General features: G+C 38.3%; 3 protein-coding genes across 4 annotated transcripts in view; 2 read left to right on the top strand and 1 right to left on the bottom strand.

The window, feature by feature from the left end:
• LOC306820906 (chromodomain Y-like protein 2) overlaps positions 1 to 12,584 on the top strand; it is a 33,474-nt gene extending 20,890 nt beyond the window's left edge. The window contains exons 3-7 of the mRNA XM_079338975.1: positions 1,338 to 1,555; positions 7,553 to 7,725; positions 7,820 to 8,030; positions 8,154 to 8,297; positions 9,830 to 12,584. Coding sequence (XP_079195101.1) covers positions 1,338 to 1,555; positions 7,553 to 7,725; positions 7,820 to 8,030; positions 8,154 to 8,297; positions 9,830 to 9,988 — 905 coding nt within the window. The 3' untranslated portion in view covers positions 9,989 to 12,584. The remainder of the gene's footprint in view (positions 1 to 1,337; positions 1,556 to 7,552; positions 7,726 to 7,819; positions 8,031 to 8,153; positions 8,298 to 9,829) is intronic.
• A 3,642-nt stretch (positions 12,585 to 16,226) lies between these two features.
• Positions 16,227 to 18,339, bottom strand: cmc2 (C-x(9)-C motif containing 2). 2 transcript variants are annotated; one of them, XM_079338795.1, is made up of 4 exons: positions 18,026 to 18,339; positions 16,797 to 16,906; positions 16,646 to 16,717; positions 16,227 to 16,538 (listed from the first exon to the last, which is right to left on the bottom strand). In XM_079338795.1, exons 2-4 carry the CDS (start codon positions 16,875 to 16,877, stop codon positions 16,455 to 16,457), a joined length of 237 nt encoding a protein of 78 aa, XP_079194921.1. In that variant the 5' UTR covers positions 16,878 to 16,906; positions 18,026 to 18,339; the 3' UTR covers positions 16,227 to 16,454. The 2 variants fall into 2 exon arrangements, with proteins under 2 accessions (XP_079194921.1, XP_079194920.1); XM_079338794.1 differs by having other exon boundaries at positions 16,797 to 16,902; positions 17,963 to 18,334.
• A 6,989-nt stretch (positions 18,340 to 25,328) lies between these two features.
• On the top strand, positions 25,329 to 27,061 carry cUnh16orf46 (chromosome Un C16orf46 homolog). Its single transcript, XM_079340200.1, has 3 exons — positions 25,329 to 25,434; positions 25,661 to 25,884; positions 26,178 to 27,061. Exons 2-3 carry the CDS (start codon positions 25,696 to 25,698, stop codon positions 27,054 to 27,056), a joined length of 1,068 nt encoding a protein of 355 aa, XP_079196326.1. The 5' UTR covers positions 25,329 to 25,434; positions 25,661 to 25,695; the 3' UTR covers positions 27,057 to 27,061.
• Positions 27,062 to 27,933: the final 872 nt, after the last annotated feature.

Raw genomic sequence — 27,933 nt, 5'->3', positions numbered from 1 at the left:
TCCATGAATATGAATAATACAGGTATACACATGCACATAGAGCTGTTTCTGTTTATGTATCCTGTCCTTATCTTTATGATAGGGATTATAAAATCCCTTTTCCATGATGAGTATTTCCTCTCATATGACAGAGTATGTGTCTTATAAAGATAAATATAGTAAGTTAGCAGGCAGACTTTCATACTGTCGAGACTTTATCACAGCTCGTTCTGTGGTTCTTTACTACAGGGATAGCTGATAACACCTTTGAGTTTTACTCCTGGGTCACAGTCCAGGCTCTTCACCACTGTAGTTAATTATTACATGAGTATTCAAAATGGCACATCAACAACACAGAATTTATTTTGTTCTAATGACACATACATATGGGGATTAAATGCAAATGTTGTTTGTCATTGCCATTCATCATACCTGTACTTTATTTTGTCCCCCCCTCTCTATTGGTTTTCCTCACAGCTCTGTAGAGGGGAGAATTAGCAAAATATGTACATATTGATATATACATCATAAATGTGTTGTGCATGCTTTGTGTGTACGTTGTTGATCAGCTACCCACTTAGTCGGGGAATACAGTGTATTGAAGCAGTACTGGACGTGAATACACAAATGTTGAAGTTAAACATTTCAAAATTCTTGAGAAAGGTTCTGCATAAAATCAGGTCTTCAGACATTCCAAAGCACATACAAATAGATCATGCCTCTATGGAGCAATTATCAGCAACAAATCTGACCTCACTCTGGTTGGTTGGATGCTGTTTTGGATAATAGACTTCTGATTTAAATAAGACTACCTCACTTACCTCTTTTTGCACTGCAAACCAGCTATTAAGAGAGCTGTAAATAAGTGCTCGCATAGCAACATCAAGAACGTGTCCAGGGTATTTAAAGGTCACTTTGAGTGGCATTTCTGTTTTAAATATTCACTGAAGAAAAGAATTGATTGTGATTTATTTATGTGTGAAAAGGGACGTTTAAGTAGTTTTAGTTTATTTGCCAGATAAATATAACAATTTTAGTTTCCAACAAGTTTTCGAACACTGAATTTTTTTTATTTTTTTGTTTTTTATAACAGTTGGTCTCATAAATGTGTCAAGCAGTGTGTATATATATATATATATATATATATATATATATATATACAAGTGTGTATATATATATGAAGTGTATATATATATATATATATATATATATATATATATATATATATATACACTTCAGTTATCCTTAAATGTTGCATCTATTGTGGACGAGATTTAATTACCAGTCTAAATAGTAGGTGTCTAATATTTAAGTGAAAGAAATCAGACCGACGTGTTTTGTCATCTCCTCTGTGTCAGGCTCCCCTCTGGCCAATGGAAAGATGCATCTACACAGCTCAGTGAAGAGGAAGATGGCTGAGGAGAAGGGCTACGTGTTTGACAAGCGGCTAAGGTACAATGTGCGACAGAACGAGAGCAACTGTCGATTCAGAGACATTGTGGTCAGGAAGGAGGAAGGCTTCACGCATGTCCTGCTGTCCAGCCAAACGACAGACAACAACGCTCTGACACCAGAGGTTAGAATGAAAATGTGCACACCAGCCCTGTTTAAATGGATACAAACAGCAATTTATTTATTTTTTTCATTTGTGACTGTCCCATGTGTTTCACGTCTGTATCGATAGCTTGAGTCCCACTTTTAATTATGTAACTCTGTGTCCCAGTAGACATGGAGCTGTGTTTGGGGAAGAATGAAATAGAAAAGTTTCCTCATTAACTGATGCCCTGCGGCTATGCACTAACTCCACAACTGCTCCAGGGGAACTTTTTAGGAGACAGCTTTCAAAAACGGTGGTTTTATATGACAACCAGCAGACTTGACTTTGTTTAGCGTTAGCTTCATTAATCTTCCAAAGGGCAATGCTGAACAAGACCTTGTATACTCAAGCATAAAAAGTTGGGCACTAGCTCTTGGACTCTGTCTGTTCTTTAAAACTACCACCTGCCAGACAAGGTTTCAACAAGTAGATTAATTAGGGGTATACATATAATCCAGTGATATACCATCTGTTGTTGTAGTAGCAAAATGTCAGCTGAACCAGAGCGTGACATATTTATACTAACAGAGACTTTAGGAATATTACAAAGAAATAAATGTTGCAACTGTGAAAATGCTATGAACATTTTCTAGTTTTTTTATTTTTAGGGCGAGCTTTTTTGATTGCTCCATGATACTTCAACAGAGTCTCTGTACGTGCATGTAGGGTAAGCGACATAATATATGTTATGCTGCGATTGATGGCTTTTCACATTAGTTCTCCAATCTTCTTAGAAATTTGGTGATCCCTTGCTATCATGATGACAATGAAGATTCCAACATAAAATTGGCCTTTTTTAAAGGCTGAGAAAAACTCAAATTATTGTAATCCCTCACACTGATTGACGAAAAGGTTTTTTCTATCAAAAATGTTCACATCTGTCACTAAACCTTTTATGGAGAAGCACTGCGTTGGTGTTTATGTTGCCTCTGGCACAGTGATGCTACCTTACATGAGCTAAATGAGAGCTATGATAGTTTGACAGTATGGAGATGTGTCCGTCTGCAGCACTGAATGTGGTTGAAAGGCTCTCTGCTCTAATGCTGCGGCCTCTTGCATCGTGATGATCCACTTGTAGAATTGACCGCCTGCAGCAAAAGAACCAGCCTGTGATTGGTTGCTCATTTTCACACTCCAATCAACAACAAGCTGCTCCTCTCAAAGTTCCCTGTGGATGCAGTCAGCAGCTTGCCTTCACAGATCAGTAGATACTTTTCCCAGCTGCATCTTTGACTGTTAGTCACTTTTGGACTCTTTGGATGGACTTTGGTGACATTTTGTGGTAATTTTTTTAAAGACGCGTACATGAACTAGAATGTGTCTGTCGGACTTTTTTTTTTTCTTAAAGTCAATTTGTTAAGGGGATTATCTCTTAATGCATAAGAAAAAAGACAAGAAATCATAAACATTATCATGCATATTTACTTTGCAAAAATGATGTTGACCCGACAAATAAACTTCAGAGGCCATATCACATTCTGTAATTAATTTATGGGTTTAAAACTCTACCGGAAACAATTAAAAATCTGATCATAAAAAGGGATTAATAACTTTTTCAGTCGTGACCTTTAGTGAGTTGATAACTTGTGAATGAATTAAAACAGATTTTATGTTGTACTCTCCATACAGCTCCTTTAGTGCTCCATTAATATACTCTAAAAGTGAGTTAAGCCTCATGAAATGTCACAATCACACTCATGCACCTCTGGCCCATAAATCTAAGCAAACAGGTTTCTCTTCCCTTCAGATTGAAGGATTGTGGGATGTGTCTCAGATCTTCCACAGAGGGAGGTTCTGACTTTGATGCATCGCCCATGTGAACGGCAGCCTGCACTTCACAGACGCTGAAGTGGCCTTAACTGTGCACGCATGTGTGTGTGTGTGTGTACTTTCATGTGTGACAGTAAGCCTGTAAGCTGTGGGCTTATCAAACAGCCCTGATAGCTCCTTTTTCTGTCTCTCAGTCTTTGAAGCTTCAGTACAGGAACAAGAGAGTCTTCCCATGTGCTCGCTGAATGAGAAAATATCCCTGTGCACTTTTCATCCAAACACTCAGAGCCCGATTTAAGTGAGAAAGTCCCCAAGCTGTTAGCTGCCACTGCCTCTGTCACCTTTCTTCTCATCAATATAGCTTTCTGTGTCTCTTCTTTGCAAATCAGCATCCTGTGTTCTTTTCAAGCAACCCCACAAATACAAAATCCTATATCGTAGTATGACACGCGCGTCAACAAAGCAGCCTGTTCATTTTGACTGCATGGGGAAAGACTTTAAAGGAATGCAGAAGATGCCTAGATCTTTATCACTCTCATAAGCATCTGTACAGTAGCACACTTTATGTAAACATGTGTGAAGGCATGTTACAGCCCAGCACGTTGGGGTAATTAAATTTAACATAAAACAAGATGTTTTAAGTTATTCATCACAAATAGTGTTATATTCAAAGCTACAGCGAGGAACTTCATTTGTGTGTCATTATTAGTGACTCTTGTGGACAAAAGCAGGATGTCTTATCTCTTTGCTGATCTTGTCCTTCTGGTTAAAAATCTCATCCTGCTTTCTCGTAACAGTAACCACGAAACTCTGCACAAGACAATGTAAACAAAGCAGCTTGTGGTAAATCCCTTTGTTTTACCTCTGACTTGGTGACAATGGTGACAGGCATTGGAAATACTTACATAGAAACTGTCAATCTTCTTGCTGGTGGCCTTGTTTGCTTTTGTAGTGCATAAAGAGACATGGGTATTCATTTTAATCTGGTAAATAACAAGTTAAAGACTCTATATATGAGCTTTAAACAACACCAAATAATAGTGTCAACGGGCCCTGCTTCAATCAGTATTTTTTGATATAATCAAAAGCTAGTAACCCAACTGACATAATTCAATCCTAAAGTTCCTTCCTCCAACAAAAAACAAAACAAATGTAACCACACCCCTGCACCTACTTAAGCTAATACAGAAATGGAAAGTTGAATGTGTTGTGCCTTATGAAAGCTAACCCTGGCCAAGTGCCAGCTAGGTCACCAGTACCTCAGCCTATTTCAGTAGTGTTAAAACCATAGGACACACTATCAATACCATGTAGAGGCCCAGTGGCACCTCAACTGTGGAGCTGGCCTTCTTGAAGAGTTCAATCATTGGTTGCATACTTTTGATTGGTTAAGTTGATTAAGTGCCACAACAATCAGAAGCATTGATCTGGCAGCTACTGGTGTGTGTGTGTGTGGGGGGGGTAACTAACCTGGAGGGACACATAAACTCAGAGCTTCATCCTTTTGAACGCCATCTGACGGCCAATTATGTCACAGCGGTGCATTGAAGGCTTTCCAATTTTGAAGCCTCCTTCAAATTGCAGCCTGCAAATTCCTCCTTCCCTTCCTTGGCCAACAAAGGATCACAAAGACTTGTTTATTTTTGAACAAACTTTGTGTTTAAAGTTTCAAAATTAAAAACCGTAGTCTGGTCTTCATAATTCTACATGTGGATAAATTGTTTGATAGAAAATAGCTTAAACATTATTACCAGTTTGTTACGGTGCAGCTACTGCGGTTGCTTGGCAACAGGGGCGGCACTTAGAAATGACAGGTTAAGGGTGGGGACAGCTGGTGACCCAAAACTGGAAATCCTCCATAGACCAGATAGTCTCATTTAAGTTTCACCTGAGAGGTCTTTGCAGGCTTTAAGGACCTGGGTCATTCATAGGCTACTTCCTCGGAAGGATGCTGTCCCAGAATTGAGGTACAGCTATACACAAAGACACTCAAAACAACGTAGGCACAGAGATTGTGTGAGTCTTGGCTCCTGTCATACCAATTCTTCACAATTGCACACTAATTAAGAGGGGAGATACAACCCCAGAAAATTTGAAGACTTTTCTGGTGTTACTAATAACATCATCAGTTCTGATCATGTGACCCAGGAAGCCATGACAGAGGGACAAGAAAAAGGGACCAAAAACTGAAACAGCTACATGAATTACAGCAAATTACTAGTTTTGGTACTTTAGTACTTGTTGTTTTGTGTGGAGCAGGTGCCTCAGACAAAAGGGAAGTCCTTGATGCATGGGTTGATCGTTGGACTAATTGATCTGTGATAATTTCGCACATTTCATCCTGTCACTAAAAACAAAGGCAAGAAAAAGAAATAGAAAACAAATCTTGGTTTCTTTAAAATGGATAGAAAGTGAAATTGGACATGTTTGTTTGCATTTTATAAATCCAAACATGACAGCAATATGACTTTAGTCGTCAAAGATCTTTCCAGAAATCGGTATTGAATGTATTTTAGATTAAACTCCTGAGAGTCTGATCCATAGGGAGCAGTGAGTTTAGTGTAAGAGAAAGTGGTTTGAAATATTGCCTCAGAAAAAGGGAATTTCTTTCTGCTTTCAGAAATAAGAAAATGCCTAAAGGAAAATTCAAAATAAATAAAAAATAAATAAACGATGTTTGGCTCATAACATCAAAAGGCATCTGGAAACCGAAGTGAACTCATAACAGTGTGTCAGACCTGCTGGATTTTTAAAAGAGACAAAAAAAATATGATTGATTGACTTCTATTCACACCTTCAGGCGGCGCTTTCATTTCCAGGGAGCTGATACTCCCTGTTACTGAACTCTTTGTTGTGGATACCACCTGTGTTTGTGTGTAAATGTCCTGGAGGCCTCTGCTCGCCGCACATGAATGTCACTTACACGACTCTCTTCCTCCTCCCTGTTTCACTGACTGGAGCCAGCATCTGCCCTTCTCTGCTGCTTGTTTCTGAGCAGGGTTTTAATTCAACTTTCTAGCGTAATGTCATTGTCATAATCACACACACACACACACACACACACACACACACACACACACACACACACACCCAGCCAATGAAAACAGGACAGATTATGCGCTTGGTGAAACCGAGAATTAAGTTCACTTTGAGGTTGAATGGTTAATATGGGTCAAGGGTGATAATCTGATTAAAAAGCAGTATTAAAGTGTACAGATAGACTGCAGACTGTGATTTGGGTGTTTTGGTCTCTGGATGACTCCTTCTTCTCTTCAGATTGGATGTCTGATAATGATAACTCACTGCCTTATTCATCAAATAAAAGACAAAGGATGTGCATTTGTCTGCTGGTGCTGAATGATTAAATCCTGCAGATTCAAGGCTGTCCATGGATTTTTACATGATTTCTTTTATGATTTAAAAAAATGAATTTATTTTAAAAAGCACATTTCATAGTGTTATTCTCAAAGTTCGCACACTACTTTGAGAATTTGGTCCTATAGTTGCAGTACTGTGTAGCCGTAGCTTCTATAACTTCCAGTAAAGTCAGTTGGATGTTGAGGAAACACACCATAAAGCGTCCTGTCACAATAATCTCTGTCACTTCATAGGAAGTACATTTTACAAACTACAGGTCAATGCCACATACTTTTATTAATAATACATATATATATATATATATATATATATATATATATATATATATATATAGCACTTTTATGTTTGACTCCGTCACTGCTTAATGGTTTAAATAATTCAACCTCACTGACATTTTTCAAGGACAAGCTTCTGTTGACGTCCCTTTAACAGTTTGCATTGACCTTGAGGTAGTAAGGTCAATGCATAAAGGGATTGAATGCTCTTATAGCGTTAACAAATTAAAACATAGCAGACGCAAGATTTCATCTGTTTCTTATGCATCTGGAAAGTCAAATGAGAGGTTGCTTGTCTAGTGTTTTCATTACTGAGGTGAGGCTTCCATTGAAATTAGACCAGAACAAATACAAGTATTGTAAATAGACTTCTCCATAAGTCATCAGCATGTACACATTTAAGTTGATATTCCTGCCTTCCCAGTGTATGTCATCTCTTTGCAAAAAAAGATGCTCAGGATGTCAAGCCTTTCTCCAAGGATTTATCTTTGTCGATCTCTTCTCATGTGTCAGGTGTGTTATAATGTAATAAATGTCTCTTTCTCTTCTTCAGATTATGAAGGAAGTGTGTCGAGCTCTCGGTAATGCAGCTGCCGATGACAGCAAATTATTGTTGCTTAGCTCTGTGGGGACTGTTTTCTGCAGCGGCTTGGAGCCGTCGTACCTCATTGGACGTCTGTCTACTGACCGCAGGAAAGAGAGCAGCCGCATCACAGAGGCCGTACGGTAATGAGAAATCTGTCCACTTCAAGCAAGAGTCTCTTATCATTTGCCTTCAGAGTTGACTGCGTTAGGACTAATCGTTCTGTGACCCCTTCAGGGACTTTGTGTTGGCATTCATCCACTTTAAGAAACCCATTGTGGTGGCAATAAATGGGCCTGCTCTGGGCTTAGGGGCCTCCATCCTGCCTCTGTGTGACGTTGTGTGGGCCAGTGAGAGGGCCTGGTTCCAAACTCCATGTGCAGCCCTCCATCTCACCCCCTCTGGATGCTCCTCTTACACCTTCCCTCAGATCCTTGGCGTAGCTCTGGTGTGTACTAGATATTAAAGCAAATATTACTTGATGTAATCTGTTTTCTCCACCTCACATACTCGACTAGTGCATGATAACTCTCCTGCATCATTTTACTCTTTTTTTTCTCCACAATGTCAGGCAAACGAGATGCTGTTCTGTGGAAGAAAGCTCACAGCACAGGAAGCGTGCAGTCGAGGACTGGTGTCACAGGTCTTCTGGCCAACCACATTTAACCAAGAAGTGATGCTGCGCGTGAAGGAAATGGCATCATGCAATGCAGTGGTAGGTTCTCATCTATAGCACGAAGAGCGTAAAAATCTAAATTGTAAAATAATTAAACTGGATAAAAACATAATACTTGATCCTATTACTCAGTGACTGTTGGGGATTCTTTCTAGAAAAAATGAAAAGTGTTGATGATGACAATGTGAAAGTACAAATAAATTATAAACATTTTCTGTTTGATACTGATGACCATATACTTTAAGCTCGTTTTGGGAGTAAAATAATGGCTCTGGCAATATTGTCATCAATCAAGTAGTTTTAAATAATGTCATGATACACAGATTATTTATTAATCCTCGCAGTTAACCAATTTTTCCTGTATCTTTAAATTCATTTTTCTTTTAAAAATAAGGCATTGATTTAATTTGAGTTATTTTTAATCTAAGTTAATTTTCAAGAAATGGGCGTGGTATCTTCCAGCCTCCGACACTCAGGCCTAATGTACACCATAGCTACTGCCTACACCGTAACTACTGCCTTTTTCTGTCTATTTTTTAAAGGAGTGATATAACTCTGACACACAGCATTTAAAATGAGTACTGCAGTCCAAATTCAAAACATTGGAGAGAGTCATCTCCCCCCCGCCTCCTCCTCCTCCCTAGTCCCTGGGGACCTGCCTCCCTAGGTTGTGATCACGCGGAGACACGGAAGATTCTATGTTTAACTAGCTCTGCGTCAGTCTTGAAACAAAGCATCTCCGGTATTAATCCTGGTTTCAACCTGTTTCTGGTCGTGGAGTTTATTAGAAAAGGACAAGGATTATTAAGGTCGGGTACAATCAGTTATATTTGAACCAGTTTCACGTCTGCTTCCATCTCTACAACACCTAATGGTTTGCCGTTTGCCTGGTAAAATGGATGGGTGTCCAAAATAGCCGTGTTGGGGGCTGCATTAAAAGTGCCTACCTTCTCTGGTCCAAACAAATACAAACCATTCCAGAAAGGAATCAAAAACTTAGGAGGACTTACTGGCTGCTACACTTGACAGAGAAACCAGCACTTCAACACATCATGTTTCCTTAATGTCATTTTGTCATGTAATTCAGTAGATGTCTTACATATTTATTTTTTCTTTAAAATTAGATTTTTAATTGTTTTTGGTTTAATTATTAAACAGAAATGAAAAGAGAAGTTTACAAACTAATAAAAGATCATTTTAATTATAAATGATAAGGGTCCACAAACAGATCTTTGTTGCACACCAGGCCTTTTTTAACTGTTACAGCTCAATCATTTATTATTGCTCTCTTTCGCTCATTTTAATAATTAACAACTTAAATGGGTAGTTGTCGTCTTCTTTTTTTTTTTTTTTTTTTTTTTTTTTTTTTAAATGAAGTTCTATAAGATACCTGCCAATAATATTTGTATTACCTTTCAATTCAATGGGCACAATCTCAGGATTAACTACCATGTAAAAAAAGAAAAAAAAAAAAAAAAAGGAATTCTTTATTAATACAAACTAGAATTCTTATAACTTGTCCATTTAACATTGCCCAATAAACATTTGATATTTGTGTGTGTGTTTGAAAGGTTTTGGAAGAATCCAAATGCCTGGTGAGGAGTATCGTCATGTCAGTGTTGGAGGAAGTGAATGAGAAAGAGTGCCAGATGTTGAAGCAGCTCTGGTGCTCAACCAAAGGACTAGAGGCCCTCTTTAGTTACCTGCATAACAAAACGTCTGAAAAGTAACTGTTGATGCCCAGAAAGAGAAGTTCAATGGGTTATCCACAGGAGGACATCCAGGATGAATGGGCTGTGGTCTTAAACTGAAGGAACAGTTTCATTCATGCTCTTTGTTACCATCCTTCAGCAGAGGAATTCTCTGAGATTCTGTTTGATTACACGCATACCAACAACTCCTTCATGATCATGTTTGCAAAGTTGTTGTTTTCTTTTTTTTTCGGATCCTTAAATGTCCCTTTGTTTATTTTCTTGGAGACAAAAGTCCAAATGTGCATTGCTTAAATGATCACTGAAGAAGGTTATTCAGGGAGGTACAGAGAGTTTATGTACACACAAAATGTACGTGTCTATGAAATCCACAGGATGTATGATAAGTCCACAATAATATATATATATCAGATATATTTATTTCAAGAGTATATAGAGGAGTTTCTGTCTGTATATAAGATGCATTTATTCAGGTCTTTCTTGGGTTGTTTATTGTTTGAAGTGTAAACCAAAGTTTGCATGAGGACACCGTTTCCTGCTCTGTACATGCACATTCATTCCTCTAGCCACAAACTCATATTCAGTATGTGCTCATGTCATCGTACGGTTTCCCAAAAAATACAAGAAATCTCTGAAAAAGTAATTTTTTCCTTCTGTGAAGACAGTATACCATCAGTACCTATCATCATTTTAATCACCATAAATTAGCTTCTGGGCCATGAAATTAAGATGAATGCTCTTGTACTCGGGTACTAATGAGTCCGTCTGGTGGATAAGTAAATTAAATATCATCCTCATACTGTCCACATCCATCTGTCTTTACTTAATCTTGCATGCAAAAACAAGTTTAATTTAATTTGTATTTATACATATGAAGTCTGATTGAGGTCAGGGTATTTCTCCGGCGGGGGGGGGTGGGCTGAATAACATGCACTTGTTTTTTTTCTTTCCTTACAAATCTGTTAAGTGGAAACGAAATACACTGGAAGTCTCATGCACATGTTAGCACTAAATACAAACAAGTACAAAATGACGAAGATTGAATGAGCTGGCATCACGTATCACATGGGAGGATTTTTTTTGTCCGGTTTAGTTTGAGCTAAATGTTGTACCGTTAAATGCAGTACTATGGGGGTTTATATGACAAACATGGCTTCCACCTATAACCCACAGATCGTTATTGTGCAAAATGGGTGATTGTTTTGTTAAATAAAAAAATGTTGATTGTGACTACAAAATCTGTAAATGATCTATATTGTGGATATGCATAATGTCATGTAGCTGGAGTCAACTATGTCCTTTACTGCATGTGATGATTTGAGATTTCAAGACCTATTTTTATTGCCATGTGTAGATAATATTAAGGCTTCTATTTTGGTTTACCAACAAAAGGAAGTGTAGGTGTGTGAAAACTGTTCTTATACAGATGTTTGTCCAGCTTTGCAATCGTACACATGCAGTACGGTATCAATGATTTAGACTGTTTGTGACACAGCTTGCATGTACTGTACATATAAATGTCCGGATACCTTGTACTGCCGGGTATGTTTTTGTACCAACGTTGTAAGTATTGTTAGAAATTCTGCAGTTTATTTTTGTATTTATTTGAGATAACTGTTTGGATGTGCAGTGCTTTCTTTTGCTTCAGAGGCACCAACTCTAAATGTGATGTCTATATATTTTCCCAATTTAAACTTTCATAAAAAGAAGTAAGGATAATCATATGTAGCTTATAATTTAAAAAAGAGAATATCCAAACACTGTTTCCACTTGAATATTTAATTTCAATTGAAATAATTCTATTGTTATTATTTCAATCATTTTAGACTTAATGCTATACTGCGTTGTTTAATTATTATCAGTTATCACTTTTATTTATAGCTATTGCAGATTGGTGTCTGATATTGATAAATGATTTCAGGTTTTTTTTCAACAAGAATAAACTAGTCACATCTGAGGCTGAGAAATAAAATCTGCACAGTGCATGGTGCACCTGAATTTTCCCATAACCTTAAATCAAGAAAGGTCTCTACATTCACTTTTCTTTATTCTCCCTCACCTGCAGAATGATAATTACTTACTTCCACACGCTTGCTTGGATAAAGGCCGCATGCAGTGAATAGAACTGCCTGTTTGATATGGTCACTGTATAGAATCACTGAATTCAAATCATTTATGTTGACTTTGCATAAGCACACAGAGAGCTTATATATTTATTCATTTATTTATTCTAAATTGTAACATATTTAGCTTTTCTTTTCAGCGTGTCACGTGTGTGAGATGGACAAATGATTTACCTAAAATGAAAAGTTTTCTCTTTTAGTCCTCTGATCAAAATTCCCATCTAAGCATGAGTTAAATGAGTGTCATTAATTAATTGTTAATAACAAAGAAAGTACCCCCATCTGTACCAGTACTTATTACTCATTTTGGAGGTTTTTTCTGTTAGAAACATCAGCTGTTCCCCTCTTTGTGATTTTTCATGTTTTTTATCTTTCCAAAATGGTATAATAGTACACCTTAGGGTGCCTTACAGTTTAAGTATCTGTCGGAGATGGATCCATGTGTTGTGATGGGTAGAGTAAGCTGCTACAAATAAACAAACTGTACTTCCTGTACTGCGTGTTGTCTTGAACATATCATGAACAGTTTCTCTGTTTTGTCTGAAATTCCTTTAATTACAGTTCAGATTCCCAAAGTGGGGCCATTTTTTTCCCTGCTAGCAAAGCATGGCAACTGTTGTGAGATGACTTCCAGGTCAATGCTAATCTGAAAATGTCTATTTGAAAGTTTCATGTTACCGCATCACTTATCATTGCTTCCTTTATTAAGTGGCTTGTTTGTTTTATGAGTTTGTTGTCACACACGGATCTGCTATTGTGGACTGCATACTACCAGTGTTTGATACACATTCTTAAAAAATATAGGATTTTTTTTAGCACAGAACCTTACTGTTAGTGTGTTGAATGTATGATAATGTTTAGTTTAGGAAGCACAGACGTAGGTTTGCAAAGCTGGGAGGAATATTTGAAATTTAAGGCTGTAGTCCTCCGCTGTTATTGTTGTTGTGTTGAAGACACAACAAGCAGCAAGTGCTGCGGGAGCATCAAAGACATATTCAGTGACGTAATGATGTGGCTCTTATGCAGCCTGTGGAAATGCAAGCCAGTTCTTAAAGGGTTAGCAAGTTAAACCAGCTCTGAACAAGCACTAGCACCAGCCCTCATAAACCCAATGTTAAAGGAGTTTTTTGGTATTTCATAATGTAATCCAGTGAATCCGTGAAATGCTAAAAGACTAATTGATTTTCTTGTATCAGATCAGTAGTTGTTGGTTTTGTCCCCCTTCAAGCCGTGATAGTGCTAAATAATGAAGTGACGTCTTCAGCCGTTGGCCCTTTTTCACTGTCGGCATTTTCTTGCAACAGTGGAAAACAAGACATTCTTGTCACCATGATATAAATGTTTGCTCTGTATTCTTCAAGAGTCTACAGTAAGTAAGTCCACCAGCAGCGTTACAAGTGACATATCAAAAGGACTTTTGGCAGCACCTTTGATGATCTATAAATCTTATTGATGGACTGTAAATCCCTTTTGATTCAATGTGGTAAATTGGTAAGACATGACATCTCGCTAGAAGGGTAATTACTGTTTTATATGATCAAATGTTTCCTGTTTTCCTCTTTAATATCTCTTGATTTAGCCATATTACATGTAAAGTGTTTCACAGATCCATAGGTTTCACATTTTTTAATAAAAACAGAAATAGTAGATGATCCTACAGGTCTTATTTTGTTTTTCTGCACTTCATTTTGACATTACTAAGACCTATAAACAAGATATCTAAAAGTAGTAAATATTTATTTCGGTCCATGACCACAAACTATAACACATACACGAACAATAATACAATTTAAAAAAGAACTGATGTCAATAAATTATAATCAATTTGCAATTTCCTACATTTCACAACAAAATTGAATTCTTAAATAACTTGTCTGGACCAATATATTAATTATATGTATGATTTTTCAATTATTGGATTTTTGGGAACCCACAACAATGGGGAAGGGTGACTGGGTTGGGAGGTTGAGAAGAGGAGGAGAGCGAGGAGAGGAGTTATTGTAAGGGAGTCAGAAGGTTAGGTGATGGGGTTCTTTTATCTTCTTCCAACACTTTGGTTTTCTCAGTCCAATAGAGTGTTGAAATTGTTTCAAGAGTGAAGGCTTCTCTGAGTGTGCTGGGACCTCAGCCTCCTCTTCCTGGAGTTCTTGGGTTATCGCATCAGAGGTGGGAGTGTCATTAATGTTGGTCTCCTCTGAGACTTCAACCTCCTCCTGAGGTTTGCGAGTAAATGACATTATTGTCCAAGGTCATGAAATTGCTGCAGTAAAAATCAAAGAGCTGGAGTGTGAAAGACTACATCCAGTGATGAAATAAGAATTCAAAGCCTTCCTAGAAGACACAGTCTGGTGCACCAAAACTGAGAAGTTACATATTGCTGCTTCAAGAACTGAGCTTCAGGCTAATTTTTGCAGCATTTGTTCATCACATCTTTTAGTGCTGTTAACGTTGTTGACAGACAGATAGTTGTGTTAGTCATGAGGCTTTGAGGATACTTGTGCATTGGTAAAAAAGGCCCGCTCCATGCAGCAAATATGATAAAAATCACAAAAATACGAATTAAAAGAAAAAACTATACCCTCTATGCTAAAAAGAATCAAAAATGTTAACGTCCAGCCAACCCTGATTCTTAGCCTGCGTTTCATTGTGTTCACAAGGCAAACGAAGGCTCAGGTGTCCCTGTTCCCTGAGCTAAATTTGAACTTTCAGTCACATGAGCCTGAGGTCATAAAGTTAGGAGCCAGGTGTCAGCCAATGAAAGATCCAGAGGTTCCACCAGAGACCGCCCTTAAACAAACAGAGGTTGCACGAACACTTTTTAACACGTGAAAGAAGCTCTCCATTCAGGCCATATGATGAAACCTTAACCAGCTCGTCTCTGAACTTAAACCATGAGAAGCCGTTAGGTCTGAATTATTAATGAAGCTCTGAGCTTATATTCTCTTTACATTGTGACACAGGTTTCTATAGGAATCACCATCAAGTAGAATCTAATCAAATGTGATGCCTACAACACACTCAATTCTTCTTTTGTTCAAGTTTACTGACTGCCAACTGCAGGCAGGGTTTAATAAATGTGAAGTACATGATTTAAGTACAATAAAAGGCCTTCTTTTTTAAGATCTGTTGAACTCATGACAGATTCACAGTCTTTAATACACATGCTTTAAAATGAAAAGGAGTCTTACTTTTCTTTCACGGTTTATTTCAATGAACTTCATGAATCAATATGATTCCTCATTCACATAACCTTTCAAACAACATTCAGTAGACTCACACCTAGAGTTTCCAAACCGCTGGTCAGGCTTTGGACATTATTTTTTTTATTCGTCTTTCTGATGCATCCCTGAAACGGACTCTCCCCCTGCCTATCATGAATTATTCATGTGCCAGAATATTCCTGAGGAGTCCTGCTGAATAAAATAATGGTTTGATGAAAAGGTTCAGCCATCATCTTCACTTATGTATTTGACACTGCTGTGGTGTTCTGCTAAATACAGTGAAAATGAATGAGCAGCATTCTTTGATCCAAAGTGCTAGGCGATTTTTGCGTTGAGCTAAAATGTTCTGGCAACGCAGCAAGTTTTAATCAGTACAGATTATATCAAGTGTGTTATGGAGGTAGATACCAGAGGACATTTACTGAGTATGGTGGGTGTGAAAAACCAATCATTGCAGGTATATGACCTCCCCATTCTCATCAGTCATGTTCCTGTTGAATAAAATAGAATCTTAAAGGTCCCATATTCTGCTTTTATCTGCTCTTTAGTGTGTTTTCTGCACGTTTAAGCACATCTATTTGCAAAAATTCAAAGTCCATGGATATCCGGCTTCTCCTACGTCCTCCTGTTCGCAGTAGCAATAGCCGCATGGAACGATCTCTTGCCCCCCTCCTTGAAAATGTGTTGTGACGTGTCATGAACATGAAAACAGAAACTTTTTTTTCAAACTTTAACGATTGTGAGCGTACTTTAGCAAACCTAATTTAAATACATGAACCACAAAATGGGCATAATGTGGGACCTTTAATATTAATGGCAATAATATATGATAAGAGGTCCCTTCTACTTGTTGATGTTAATGTTCAAATGACACTGAGACCTGGTGAAGCAAAGAAAAAAAAAAACTAACAGAAATTCTATCCTTCTGTCTTTATTTCAAAACAGCAACAGGAGTGTTAAACGCTCATGCTTCATTCAATGTCCCACTTTGTGTTCTTGTTTATTGATCTTGCTGTGGAGGCTTCTGTATGTGTCCCACAATACAAACGTTCTCCCCAAGAGGAAAAATCAAATGCATCGTCTCGTAACTGAATACTTTCAGCTTGTGGTGCCAGCTACAACATTCCCGGAAAGTCTCCATCAGAACTGCTCCTTGTGTCCTTCTTTCAGCCTCTTTTTCATGTCCAGTGCATGCTGCTTACTGCGCTCTCGCTTGTCCAGTCTCTGTTAAATAGTGAAGCAAAAACAACAAAACAACGTAACAATCCTTGTCATGTCAGAGTCGGCCTATCAACAAAGGGCAAAAATAAGACCAATAATAATTAACAAACCTCTTTCTTTAGGCACTCGCGCATGGCTCGGTCCACCTCATTACACGTGCCGAAGAACTTCAGGAAATTGTGCTGCAGATGGAACAAAGAGAAACCATTTGGCTTTCTGTGTGTATGTCAGGTTCCAGAAAGACTCAAGAGCATGACCTACCTCAGTGTGGCACTGCCTCAGCTGAGTTATCAGCACATTACACTCATCGGTGTGCAGGTGAGGAGACAGATCAGGGTGCATGCTGAGTTAAGGGCTTACTGTACCACTGCAGCAAGACAAGAAAACCAGAAACAAGAGGAGCACGGACAAAGGAGCACTGAGTTAACCGTTACACGACTTGGTGGGAAACTTTTTTTTTTGGAGTTTGCCTTTAAACACGGCTTTACATTGATTCCTTTTTTCATGACATAGGATATGCTTGACATCAAATACAGTCTATGACTATGATGGGCATATATGAATCATCAAACAGCATTTTAGTTCAAGAAAGTCGAAGACATTCCCTCTCAATATCCCAGAGTTAGAAGTTAATCTACAGAGACAGAGATTCACTCACACAAAATATATACTTATTCATAACTCAAAACACTGGAACTTGTGTCCTGAATAAATAAAAAGTTTAAACTAAGATTGAAATAAAGCTTACAATGCACTCTCAATGCTCTTGGTTGTAAAATAGGATTTGTACATTTTAACTTCAATCAAAACAACACCTACTGGATTAATAAAACAGGCTAATTTGTTTAGGCAGATTATATATGTGTGGATGTTTAAAATAAATAAAATCAAGCTCATGGCAGAAAATCGACATGTTTCCATGTTCCAGTATTTTTTACACAGGTAGGGAAGTCTCCAACGAAATATGTTGGGAACCACTGCTCTACTATACACGTGATGTCAACCCAGTAAGAAATCCTCTCTGCACTGGAGGAATCCTCTGAAGGATACTAATGCCTCCCCATCCCTCTCCCTCCTGAGCTGTCATAGTTTAGTTTCCTTTGGACACTTACCTGCAGACACACAGAGAGAAGCAGAGAGTTACACAACACTGTGAAAATGGAAAATTCAAGGTTCTGTAAATTACCACATTTCCCCTTTAATGCTCTTAACCCATTTAAAAAGCACAGCCTTTTCTAGAATCATCTCATTCAGGGAACATGATTAAAACACATGCATTGTTGAGTTTTCACACACAGGAGTTTGAAAGGTTAGCTTGTCTTACTCATACTGTATATGTTCCAGGCTATATATTACTATATTTTACTGACATATCCTGTAAGTCAGAGCGCAGCAGTCTTTGGATTTGATAAATGAATTACTCTTACCAGTGGTGAGGATGTATGATGTGAAGTGTTCCTGAAACCCACGGTCAAATGTTAGCTAGCTGCTAATTAGTCCTCCGCTATCTTCACTGTCAGTCATGAATCCATCAAATCCACGAAGAATTAAACACAACGGTTTCCTTTTTCTCCCCGTGAACTTACGACGCTGGTTCCTATAATGTCCACACCATTTCGACTAAATCTACTGGTATTGAGCTAACAAACTCGTCACCTATACAGTACGAACCTGGAGGACATGATGCCTGCAAAACACTTCTTCTTCTTCCTGTTTATTGAGATTGACAACAACTTGCATATTTTCGACTGCCACCCTCTGGACTGGAGTGTAGGTCAGAATAGCTTTGCCACACCAAATTTTCCGAACAATTCATTTTAAAATTAAAATACAACCCACTCTCCGTTTCCTGCAGAGTTCCTCTGCAGCATGTAGCGCAGATTGTTTCACTTATTCCTGAGGAACACAATGGTCACGTTTATTCATGACTTCAGATGTACTCAATCATTCTTATTTCCTTTCCTTTATATTAATCAATTAATGCTTTCTGCCACTTATTTTTTTTATTATTTCTGAATTGACTTTTTATTTTAACTTTTCAATATTGTACAGACATAAATATATCTGTCTTCCTGTAGCTCCCACTATTGCAACTGCATCTACCAATGTGTTTCCCTCCTCTTTAATATAAACTGTTATCGATATGAAGTGGACTTCTACACTTGTTTTCTTGATTCTAAGTATTTATCAATATATTGTTTCAAGGACTATTTCATGTCTGGTATCTGATTGCACGTTTTTTTATTGATCAGCACACACTGGAGTCAAAGCAAAAGTGCCCCAAGTTTCTTACTGTCATTGCAATATGTGTACATTTTGACATGTTGTAGTAGTTTATTAGCCCTGCAGTCCCCTACTGGCTGGCGGCCCCAAGCAGTTGCCTGCCTTGCCTGTTGACCAACAGACCTGTGTATAATAATCGTTATATTTCTATCCAAATGTTTTGTTTGCTGTCTGAATGACTGTTTTGTAAACTGATGAGTGATGAATTTGAATCTGATCAATGTTCTGATCTCAATCTTAATGATTCTTACATGACGCTATACAATATCAATCAATCAATCAAATTTTATTTGTACATCACCTTCCAGTACCAAATGGTGCACAAGGTGCTTTCCAGGGTAAAAACAAGAACAAAAGCAATACTACTAAAACAAAATTAAAACACAATGGTGACATGAAAGAGCAGCAGGAGCACAGAGTGCATTGTGCTTTGTTTGACTTTCTTCTGTGTTACTTTAACACAGTCAAAAAGTAATATCTCTTATTTCAAATTGAGTCAATCATTTATTTATTCATTTATTACTTTGTAGTCAATGATCTTTTTGGTCATAATTGATTATATTGTTGGGACAAACCGGGGCACCCGGAGAAAACCCAGAAAATGAGAAATGGTGAGTAGTCGGGTGGGTGGGACAGGAAAAGGAAATAAAGTTCTAGCCTCTTTCCTTGAACTATTTTCAAATAGGGGGAAGGCGGAAGTGTGGGTGGCATGCAGACAATCGTCCATCCACAAACTGTTGTCTTTGATTCAGTACATGTGGCCTTGGCAGCATGTTGCCAGATTTGTCATTTTGGTTTCCAAGCTGAATCCTCTGTCCTGTGACATTAAGGAATGTATTCAATGAACCACGGGCATTATGCCTGGGTGTTTGGTATTTTTGTCTTTTAATCTCTTCCTTATTTCTCCTTTCACACTCTTTGTAATAATATTCATCGTGTCCTATAGCATTATACTGGTTGTTTTGTTGGAACTCATCAGCTTTCGCACGTCTCTTCTTAGCTAAGTCAGTAAGATAACGAGCCTCTTTCATGATCTTTTCACGATTTGCAACGGCCGATTGATCACGTGTCTCTCTCTGATGTTCTAAGTCCTTAAAGTTTTGTCCGTTCGTCTTATCGTACTTCAGAAAAGCCTCCTGGATTATTACTTCGTCCATCTCTTCTCTGGCTATCTCGCGCTTCTCCTCCTCGATTCTTTGCTTCTTGGCTTCTTTTTTCTCGATAATAAGGGCCAAATTAGCTGCCTGATAAAAATCTGCTTTCTTTTTTTCCCGTGTCCGATCCTCGATTTTCTTCTGTCTCACCATCTCTCTATCTCTTTGTTCCATTCTCAGTCTCTCTTTTTGTTCATGGTCTTTGACTTTTTGCTTCTCTTTATTTTTTTTCAACATTAGTTCGTAATTATCAGTATTGAAACCCTGTTCTATTTGTTGTCGGCGCTCTTTATCCTGCCGAATGGCCTCCTCGGCTGTATGGTCCATCATCAGTTTTCCGGCTAGCTCGCGGTTCTCCTCCTCGATTCTTTGCTTCTCGGCTTCTTTTTTCTCGACAATAAGGGCCAAATTAGCTGCCTGATAAAACCGTCCTATCTCTATTTCCTGCGTCCGATCCTCGATTTTCTTCTGTCTCACCATCTCTCTATCTCTTTGTTCCATTCTCAGTCTCTCTTTTTGTTCATGGTCTTTGATTTTTTGCTTGTCTTTATTTTTTTGCAACATTAGTTCGTAATTATAAGTAATGAAACTCTGTTCTATTTGTTTTCGGCGCTCTTTAGTATGCCTATACTCCAGGGCTTTTCATTCCACCGTCTCTTGTCTGGCTCTCTCCTTGGTCTGTATCTTCTCCTCAGGTTCCTCTTGACACTGAGCAGCAAGAAATGTCGAGTGGAGCTCCTTGACCTCATCGTTAGCCATCATAGGTAGAATGACTGCCCGCTCCCTCACCGTCCTGTTGCGTTGCCGGGCCTGAAGCTCCGTCTCAGAAGGTGGCATGTTTTGCCTGCGGACATTGTCTATCTCAATCATTTTATGCTTCATGGCTTCTCCTACCTTGTATTCATCCTCCCTCTGCCTCTGATAGGCATTCTTCTCAGCCTCTGCATTAAACTGAGACCTTAAGGCCATCGACTGCCACTGAGATGATGACAAGACAGCCTCTTCAGGACAATTTGCCTTTACCCGTTCGTCAAGTGCATAGGGAGGAGATACTGAGTGGTAGTGGAAAGCACCATTGTTTTTTTGCTCCTGTTTATGTTTTTGCACCATTAGTTTGTATTTATCAGTATTGACACCCTGTTCTATTTGTTGTTGGCGCTCTTTAGCATGCCGAATGGCCTCCTGGACTTTTTGGTCCTTCATCTGTTCTCTGGCTATCTCGCGGTTCTCCTCCTCGATTCTTTCCTTCTTGCCTTCGTTTTTCTTGACAATAAGGTCCGAATTAGCTGCCTGATAAGACCGTCCTATCTCTATTTGCTGTGTCCGATCCTCGATTTTCTTCTGTCTCACCATCTCTCTATCACTTTGTTCCATTCTCAGTCTCTCCTTTTGTTCCTGGTCTTTGATTTTTTGCTCCTGTTTATGTTTTTGCAACATTAGTTTGTATTTATCAGTATTGACACCCTGTTCTATTTGTTGTTGGCGCTCTTTAGCATGCTGAATGGCATGGTTATGGCCCCCTGTCTTTGTGTTTAATTTGGAATTTAACAGCATTTCTCTGTAAGATGCACTCTAGGTTGGCATGTATGGGACACCTGTGTAATAGGCCACAAATGTATTTTCTCTCAGTGACTCCTCTAATGATTCTTCCACTCTTTACCGCTACATTCAGTTTTTGTTTTTTTTGTTTAAAGATTTATTTTTGGCATTTTGCCTTTATTATAGAGGGAGGAAAGTGGACAGAGGCAGATAGATAGATAGATAGATAGATAGATAGATAGATAGATAGATAGATAGATAGATAGATAGATAGATAGATAGATAGATAGATAGATAGATAGATAGATAGATAGATAGATAGATAGATAGATAGATAGATAGATAGATAGATAGATAGATAGATAGATAGATAGATAGATAGATAGATAGATAGATAGATAGATAGATAGATAGATAGATAGATAGATAGATAGATAGATAGATAGATAGATAGATAGATAGATAGATAGATAGATAGATAGATAGATAGATAGATAGATAGATAGATAGATAGATAGATAGATAGATAGATAGATAGATACTTTATTGATCCCGAGGTAGTCTATGGCCTTGGGAAGTGAACAGCGGTGGTATGGAACAATTTCTCTTTGAGGCTTGTGTGTGTTGTGAGTGGCACAATGACGATACAGTGTTTACTGTAATTTTACATGTTCTCTAGCTGTTAGAGGTGCATCATTTCATTTTAGATAATATGAAATGTACTGAGTGAAGGTAAAAGGGGAAAGAAATATACCCATGCACTGAAGACTGACTCCCTTTTTTACTAATAGGTAACTGCGTGAATCTTTCCAGCTTTAGTAAGGTACATTGACATTTCAAAAAAGCTTTAACCAAGTTGAGCAGAAGTCCTTAAAATAAAGTCCCAGAACAAATCTTCAGTTTGTGGATTTCCTCGTCGGGCAATTTTTTGCCCCTGCATGTAGATATGGGATATACACACGGCCACAGGCTTTTCAGGTGCCTGATTGTTTCCAATGTACAGATCAAACCATTGTTTTCTCTTTTATGATTTCAGAATCCAGCAATATCCTCACCAAAAAGAAGATTTTTGACATGTTTGTGTCAAAAGTGCGGCTTCAAGAGGAAAAGATCATTTTGATGAGAGGGATGAGACAGCGCTGCACCTACCTCAGAAAGATGGCTGAAAGCATCAGGACAATGACAGAAGAAATGTCTGCTGGTAGAAGCAGTGGTAAGAAGCTAGCTATACATATTGTCACATCCCTGGGTTAAGTGTCTGTTTATTTCTGTTTCCCTTTTGTATCATGTCCTGTGATTGTGTTTACTTGTTACTCACCCTATGTCTCGTGTCAGGTCTGTTGGTTGCATGCCCTTCCCCCAGTGTTTCCAGCCTGCTGATTACCTGATGTGTCTCACCTGTGTCTTGTTAACCCCACCCCCTGTTCAGTATTTAATGTCAGTATTTAATGATGAAAGTGATTTGGAAACAGTGTGAATGAGTGGTTCTCATCTGGTGGGTTGAAGCAACTATTTTGAAACGTCTGGAACCAGACTTTTCACAAAAACAATACAAATCAGGCAGATTTCAGTAAGCCTCATTGGACTTAATAAATTAGGCTGTGTTTTGTCATGAGATATTATTGTTTTTTTGTTTTTTTTTACTATCATAGAACTTTAAAGTCAGAGTTATGTCACCCATTGGTTTCTGAAGAGCTGTTTTTGTAGCCTATACATGATATTATACATACAATTTAAATATGATATATTTAGCAGATGCATGTATATTTATGTATGAAAAGTTGAAAGTGGAAGGATTCCCTAAACAAAATGTGATTATTTAATTAACATCGCTAAATTGTGTAAAATAAACCAACACCATCACTTTTAAAGGTATTTATAGTCCACATTATGTCACAAAGATGTATATTTACCCTCTATATCTAATATTTACTTTTCGGAAATATTAGATATAGAGGGTAGATATACATCTTTACAACCTTAATTTTGTTGACGCTTTGCAAAACGCCAGACATAACTACCAAAATCACTGTTTCTAGATTAACAGTTAAAATATCAGAATGTAGGAGCCATTTTGTGTTTATTGTTGGCATGTTATTTAGTTTAGATATTTCTTCTATATTATTTTCCACTAGGGACACTGAAGGCACAGGGATGTGTTTATATAGGAGCATAGGTGACATGAAGGGGAGGGAACAGGTAGGGGGAGCACAAACACTTCTCACCAGACCAGCACTCATGTCAGACCAGCACTCATGTTATCACCAGCACTAAGAAAAACCACTGGAAAATGGTATGTTTTGTTCTCATTTTTTATCATCAATTCACTACGATAAACCGTCAAGTCAACAAGAATTACAACTGGACTATCATGATTTGCATCTGCGTAAAACTTCATCCCTGCCTGCCTGTTTATGGCAATCAATGAAAAGGAGGGACAAAATTGGAAAATTGCCATTACACAGAAGTTAACATGTTTCTTAATTATAAGGGCATGTAGTGTTGATACGAGTTAGCATTATCTTGCCACTAGAGGGCAGTATAAAGCTGCAGAAGGTCCTTGAGGTTGGTACAAGTTTTTGCCTTTAATCAATTAATTTAATGTTCAGCCAATTTAAATATTCAAATATGAAATCAAATGCCCTTCATTGTTTTTCTCATGTGCATACCTTTCTGTAAATATGTTTAGCAACGGTTCAAAGTTTAAACTGTGATTTGTAAATAGGAATAATAAAAAGCTACGTGTCTTACCTCACCACTTGTTTTTCAGTAATGCACACAGGATGTTGTTTCAATTAATCAGTATTTAATAGATTAGAACAATAAATCAGAATTAATAACAATTGTAATTTATAAATATTTACAATAAGTATTTTCAATAAACAAGAATAATATATGGAAACAATTAATGACAACAATAAAAAAGATTGATGAATAGGAATAATAAATAAAACATAACATGAATATTTAAATAACGCTATACAACTTTAAAAAAGTTAAATTTGGGAACTGCTGTGACGAATACACAGCACCAAACTCCTCCTCATAGTACAACTCTTGCATCTTTATTTTGACCCATGATTGTCTTTCTTGGTACAGGCGCCTTATTGCAGGAGCCAAACTCAAAAGAAAAAGTGTGACATCATCTTTCTGTGACCTCTCGTTTTCTATTTCTGCCCATCTAGCTTCCTTCTTCTTCAAATATTCCTCCAGCCTGCTGTCACTGCTCTTTCTCCAAGCTGGCCTGGGAGCGACAGCACCACACTCGCCCTCACTTTCTGCCTGGTCAACATGCTGAGCTGGACCAATAAGACAACCCGTCGAAGTGCGCAAGCCGAGTGAAAAGTGTTTGATCCTAGATGGTCATTTTAAAAAGGATGGGGAAATAAAAACACATTTTCAGTTTGGTCTGGCGTACAAGAGTGAACGCAGTGTCCTCCCTCACAAGTGCAGCTGAGTTTGGCGACTACGTGATCTGCAGGCTACAGCCTACGTGCAGAACTAAACGTTTCAACGGGCCAACATTATTTCCACCTTCGCAAGTGATAAACCACTTAACTTCCCCTTTCAAACCTGTAGCTTAATGACCCCGCTTGCTTGTCAGAGAGTAGCCTATTGAACACAGTCTTGTGTACAGTAACAATTCATTCTGGGCTTTTCTGCAGACCTGGTAATGCCAACAGATTGCCATCAGTCTCCGTTACTCCGTTACCAATTGTCGTACTATTTTGTTGTGCCATTTACGACACTTAATAATAGGCGAAATGACGACTTTTGACTGAGCACTCAGCCCTCCCATTCCTCCACGTCACATCCCTGTCTCTATGGGTTGCTATGACGACGATGTTGCAGCTCGCCTGTGAAGGCATTTACAGCTGCACTGTGTGAGAAAACTGTCGAAGGGAGAGGGCGAAACACGATAAGTATGAGCAGCTTTTTTGTGAATGGGGCCTTTTAGTGTTGGGACATTGAAACATTCGAAATGTATCCACTAGGGAATGTAGAGTTGTTTCTTTTGGTAATAGTCTAGGTCTAAACCTAGGAGTCTAAGTTTGACTTTAGTTTTTTCAAAGTTTCACAAACAAACACATTTAGCTTCCTCTCACTTGTTATTGTTTAGTTCATTCTGTATTTTTGGATGTTTTTTAGATCATCTACAACCATGAAGGACTCAAATTAACTCAATGGCGACCCTAGAAGTGGATCTTACAGCTGCAAATGGAGCAGAAGAAGGATTTCCCACAGTTGAGGAGCTACCCTATGAGACACCGGAAAGAAAACATGTTGATGCTCTTCTTGATATCAGTGAGGAGGAGTCTCTGAAAGAGCTGGAGCCCTTTGAGTTTCACTCTTACAATGGATGGGAAGAAGCTGTAAGTAAACACGTACAATATTCTTAAAGCAAACTGTTTTGTCTCGGTAGGCATGAGACAATGAAACTTTGAACTTCTACCAAATCACATAACATGTTAGTTCTAAGTAAAGTCTCTTTCTTGAGCAGACTGTAAAAAAATATTAACAAGATTTCAGGGAATTGCTTTAAGTTTGACCAGAAGAATATCTTTCTCTGTGTTTTTCCTCTCTAAATTTACTTTTTTGTTTCATAGTAAATATATTTACTCATCTATTTGTTTTTGAATTGTACTATACAAATTATTCAAAACAGGTCAGGGGCTGGGCCAGAGCGGATCCAATGAGCTGCATACTTTTGACTCCGAAGACATACAGGAAAGCAAAGCACAAGGAAGCTGCCACCCCGCCCCCCATATCTACTAACCCAGCAACCCCCTCTAATTTGGACAACTCATCTAGCACAGCAAAGCCCCACTGTGAATCTCATGTGGGCTGGAAAAGCAGCTTTCAGAAATCTACACAATTAGACAAGCACATGGGATACTGGAGTGACACTGCTGTGGCCGTTCTACAGAAAGAGGCCCCAGAATGGACTGTTATCAATGCACTGCAAGAAACCACATCAAATCTCTTATTCAGAGAAAAAGTAGAGCAGGAAGGGGTGCTCAGAGAGACTCCTCATGCCTCTACAAAACACTCTGTATCTGACAACATGCCCACTAAGCCACAGAAACACAGCCATAGACCCAATAACATTGTGGTTCCTCTTAAAAACTTCACATTTTTACCACCAATTAAACCACCTCAGAGAAACAGTGGTAATAGAGCTTCTGAACAAGGAAACACAGATCAGACACAGAAAAACCCTTTCCTGATAGTTAATAAAAGCAGAATAAGAGGAACAAGAATGGACACTGTTGCTAACCCAGAGCTTCCAACCTACTCAGCAGGCCTCACCTCCAAGTACTGGACATGTCAGCACAACCCCCTCATGTTCTCTTCTGCGAGTGTTTCGATACCTAAGAGGTATCAGGTACCCACGTCTTCCAAAGCTGACACACTGCACTGCACCAACGACTCAATGGTAACACAGGCCCACCGCTTTGTCACTGCTTCAAGTCAAGCCCATACACAACCAAACAAGTCAGTGTGTGCCGCCAAGCTGTATAAGGGCTTTGAAATAAATGTTTAACTCATGCTGGTATTAAAGTATGCAATTTGTTCAAACTCTCAGGTTCAACCACGTACAACCGAACTGTGTATTTTATTATTATTTATATGGAAAAAACTTTTGGTTGAATAATTCCATATTAATTTTATGTTTCAGAAGAAAAAATTGCTGCATGTGTTGTTCATGGTCCAGTTTGAAAAATGTTAAGACCACACTTACCATAACAATAACTATGGAGTGCACAGATCATTTAGAGGTTAAGCACTATATTGCATTTGGGCCTCATTTCGTTCTGACCTTTTCAGTCAATGCTTTTTCAGCTGTTCTTGTTACCTAGCAACAGTGCATCTACCTCATCAGAGACATAGCAGTACCCCGACCTCACACTTCTCTCTTTTAAACTTTAGGCACAAGCCACAGCTGTCAGAAATTCAGTGTTGCAGTGTAGCCTGTGAGTACACATAATGCCAAACTACTGCGTCTGTTCTGTAAGGTCTTTGAACTCAAGTGTATACATCAGTCAGAGAGTAATGCTTTGTTACCGTGGAAAAGGGTTCTGGGTGATGCTCATGCTTACCCGATGGGTCTTCATATCAGAGTCATGCCGAGATCCTAAAACATAAAATATATGTCTTGTCTTCCAAAATCCTGCCAATTCTGCAACATAATTCATAACTGAGATGACTGTGTTACCGTGGCATTATTATAATATCTCTTTTCTGTTTTCTGCCATGTTAAATAAAAGACAATCTCTTCAAAAAGATGTTTAAGTCATTAGCTCTGTAATGTCAATTGAACAAAACACTTTGAACATGCTTGTAAAATATAAAGACAACTAGATCAAGCCCAAGACAGAGTTTTTGTGTTTCCAGATTACAAAGTGAAACTTGTACTGCAC

Source organism: Symphodus melops (genome assembly GCF_947650265.1).
Source record: "Symphodus melops genome assembly, chromosome: 3".
NCBI lineage: Eukaryota > Metazoa > Chordata > Actinopteri > Labriformes > Labridae > Symphodus > Symphodus melops.
Note: the sequence above shows the minus strand (reverse complement) of the source record. Positions and strands in the feature narration are given on the sequence as shown.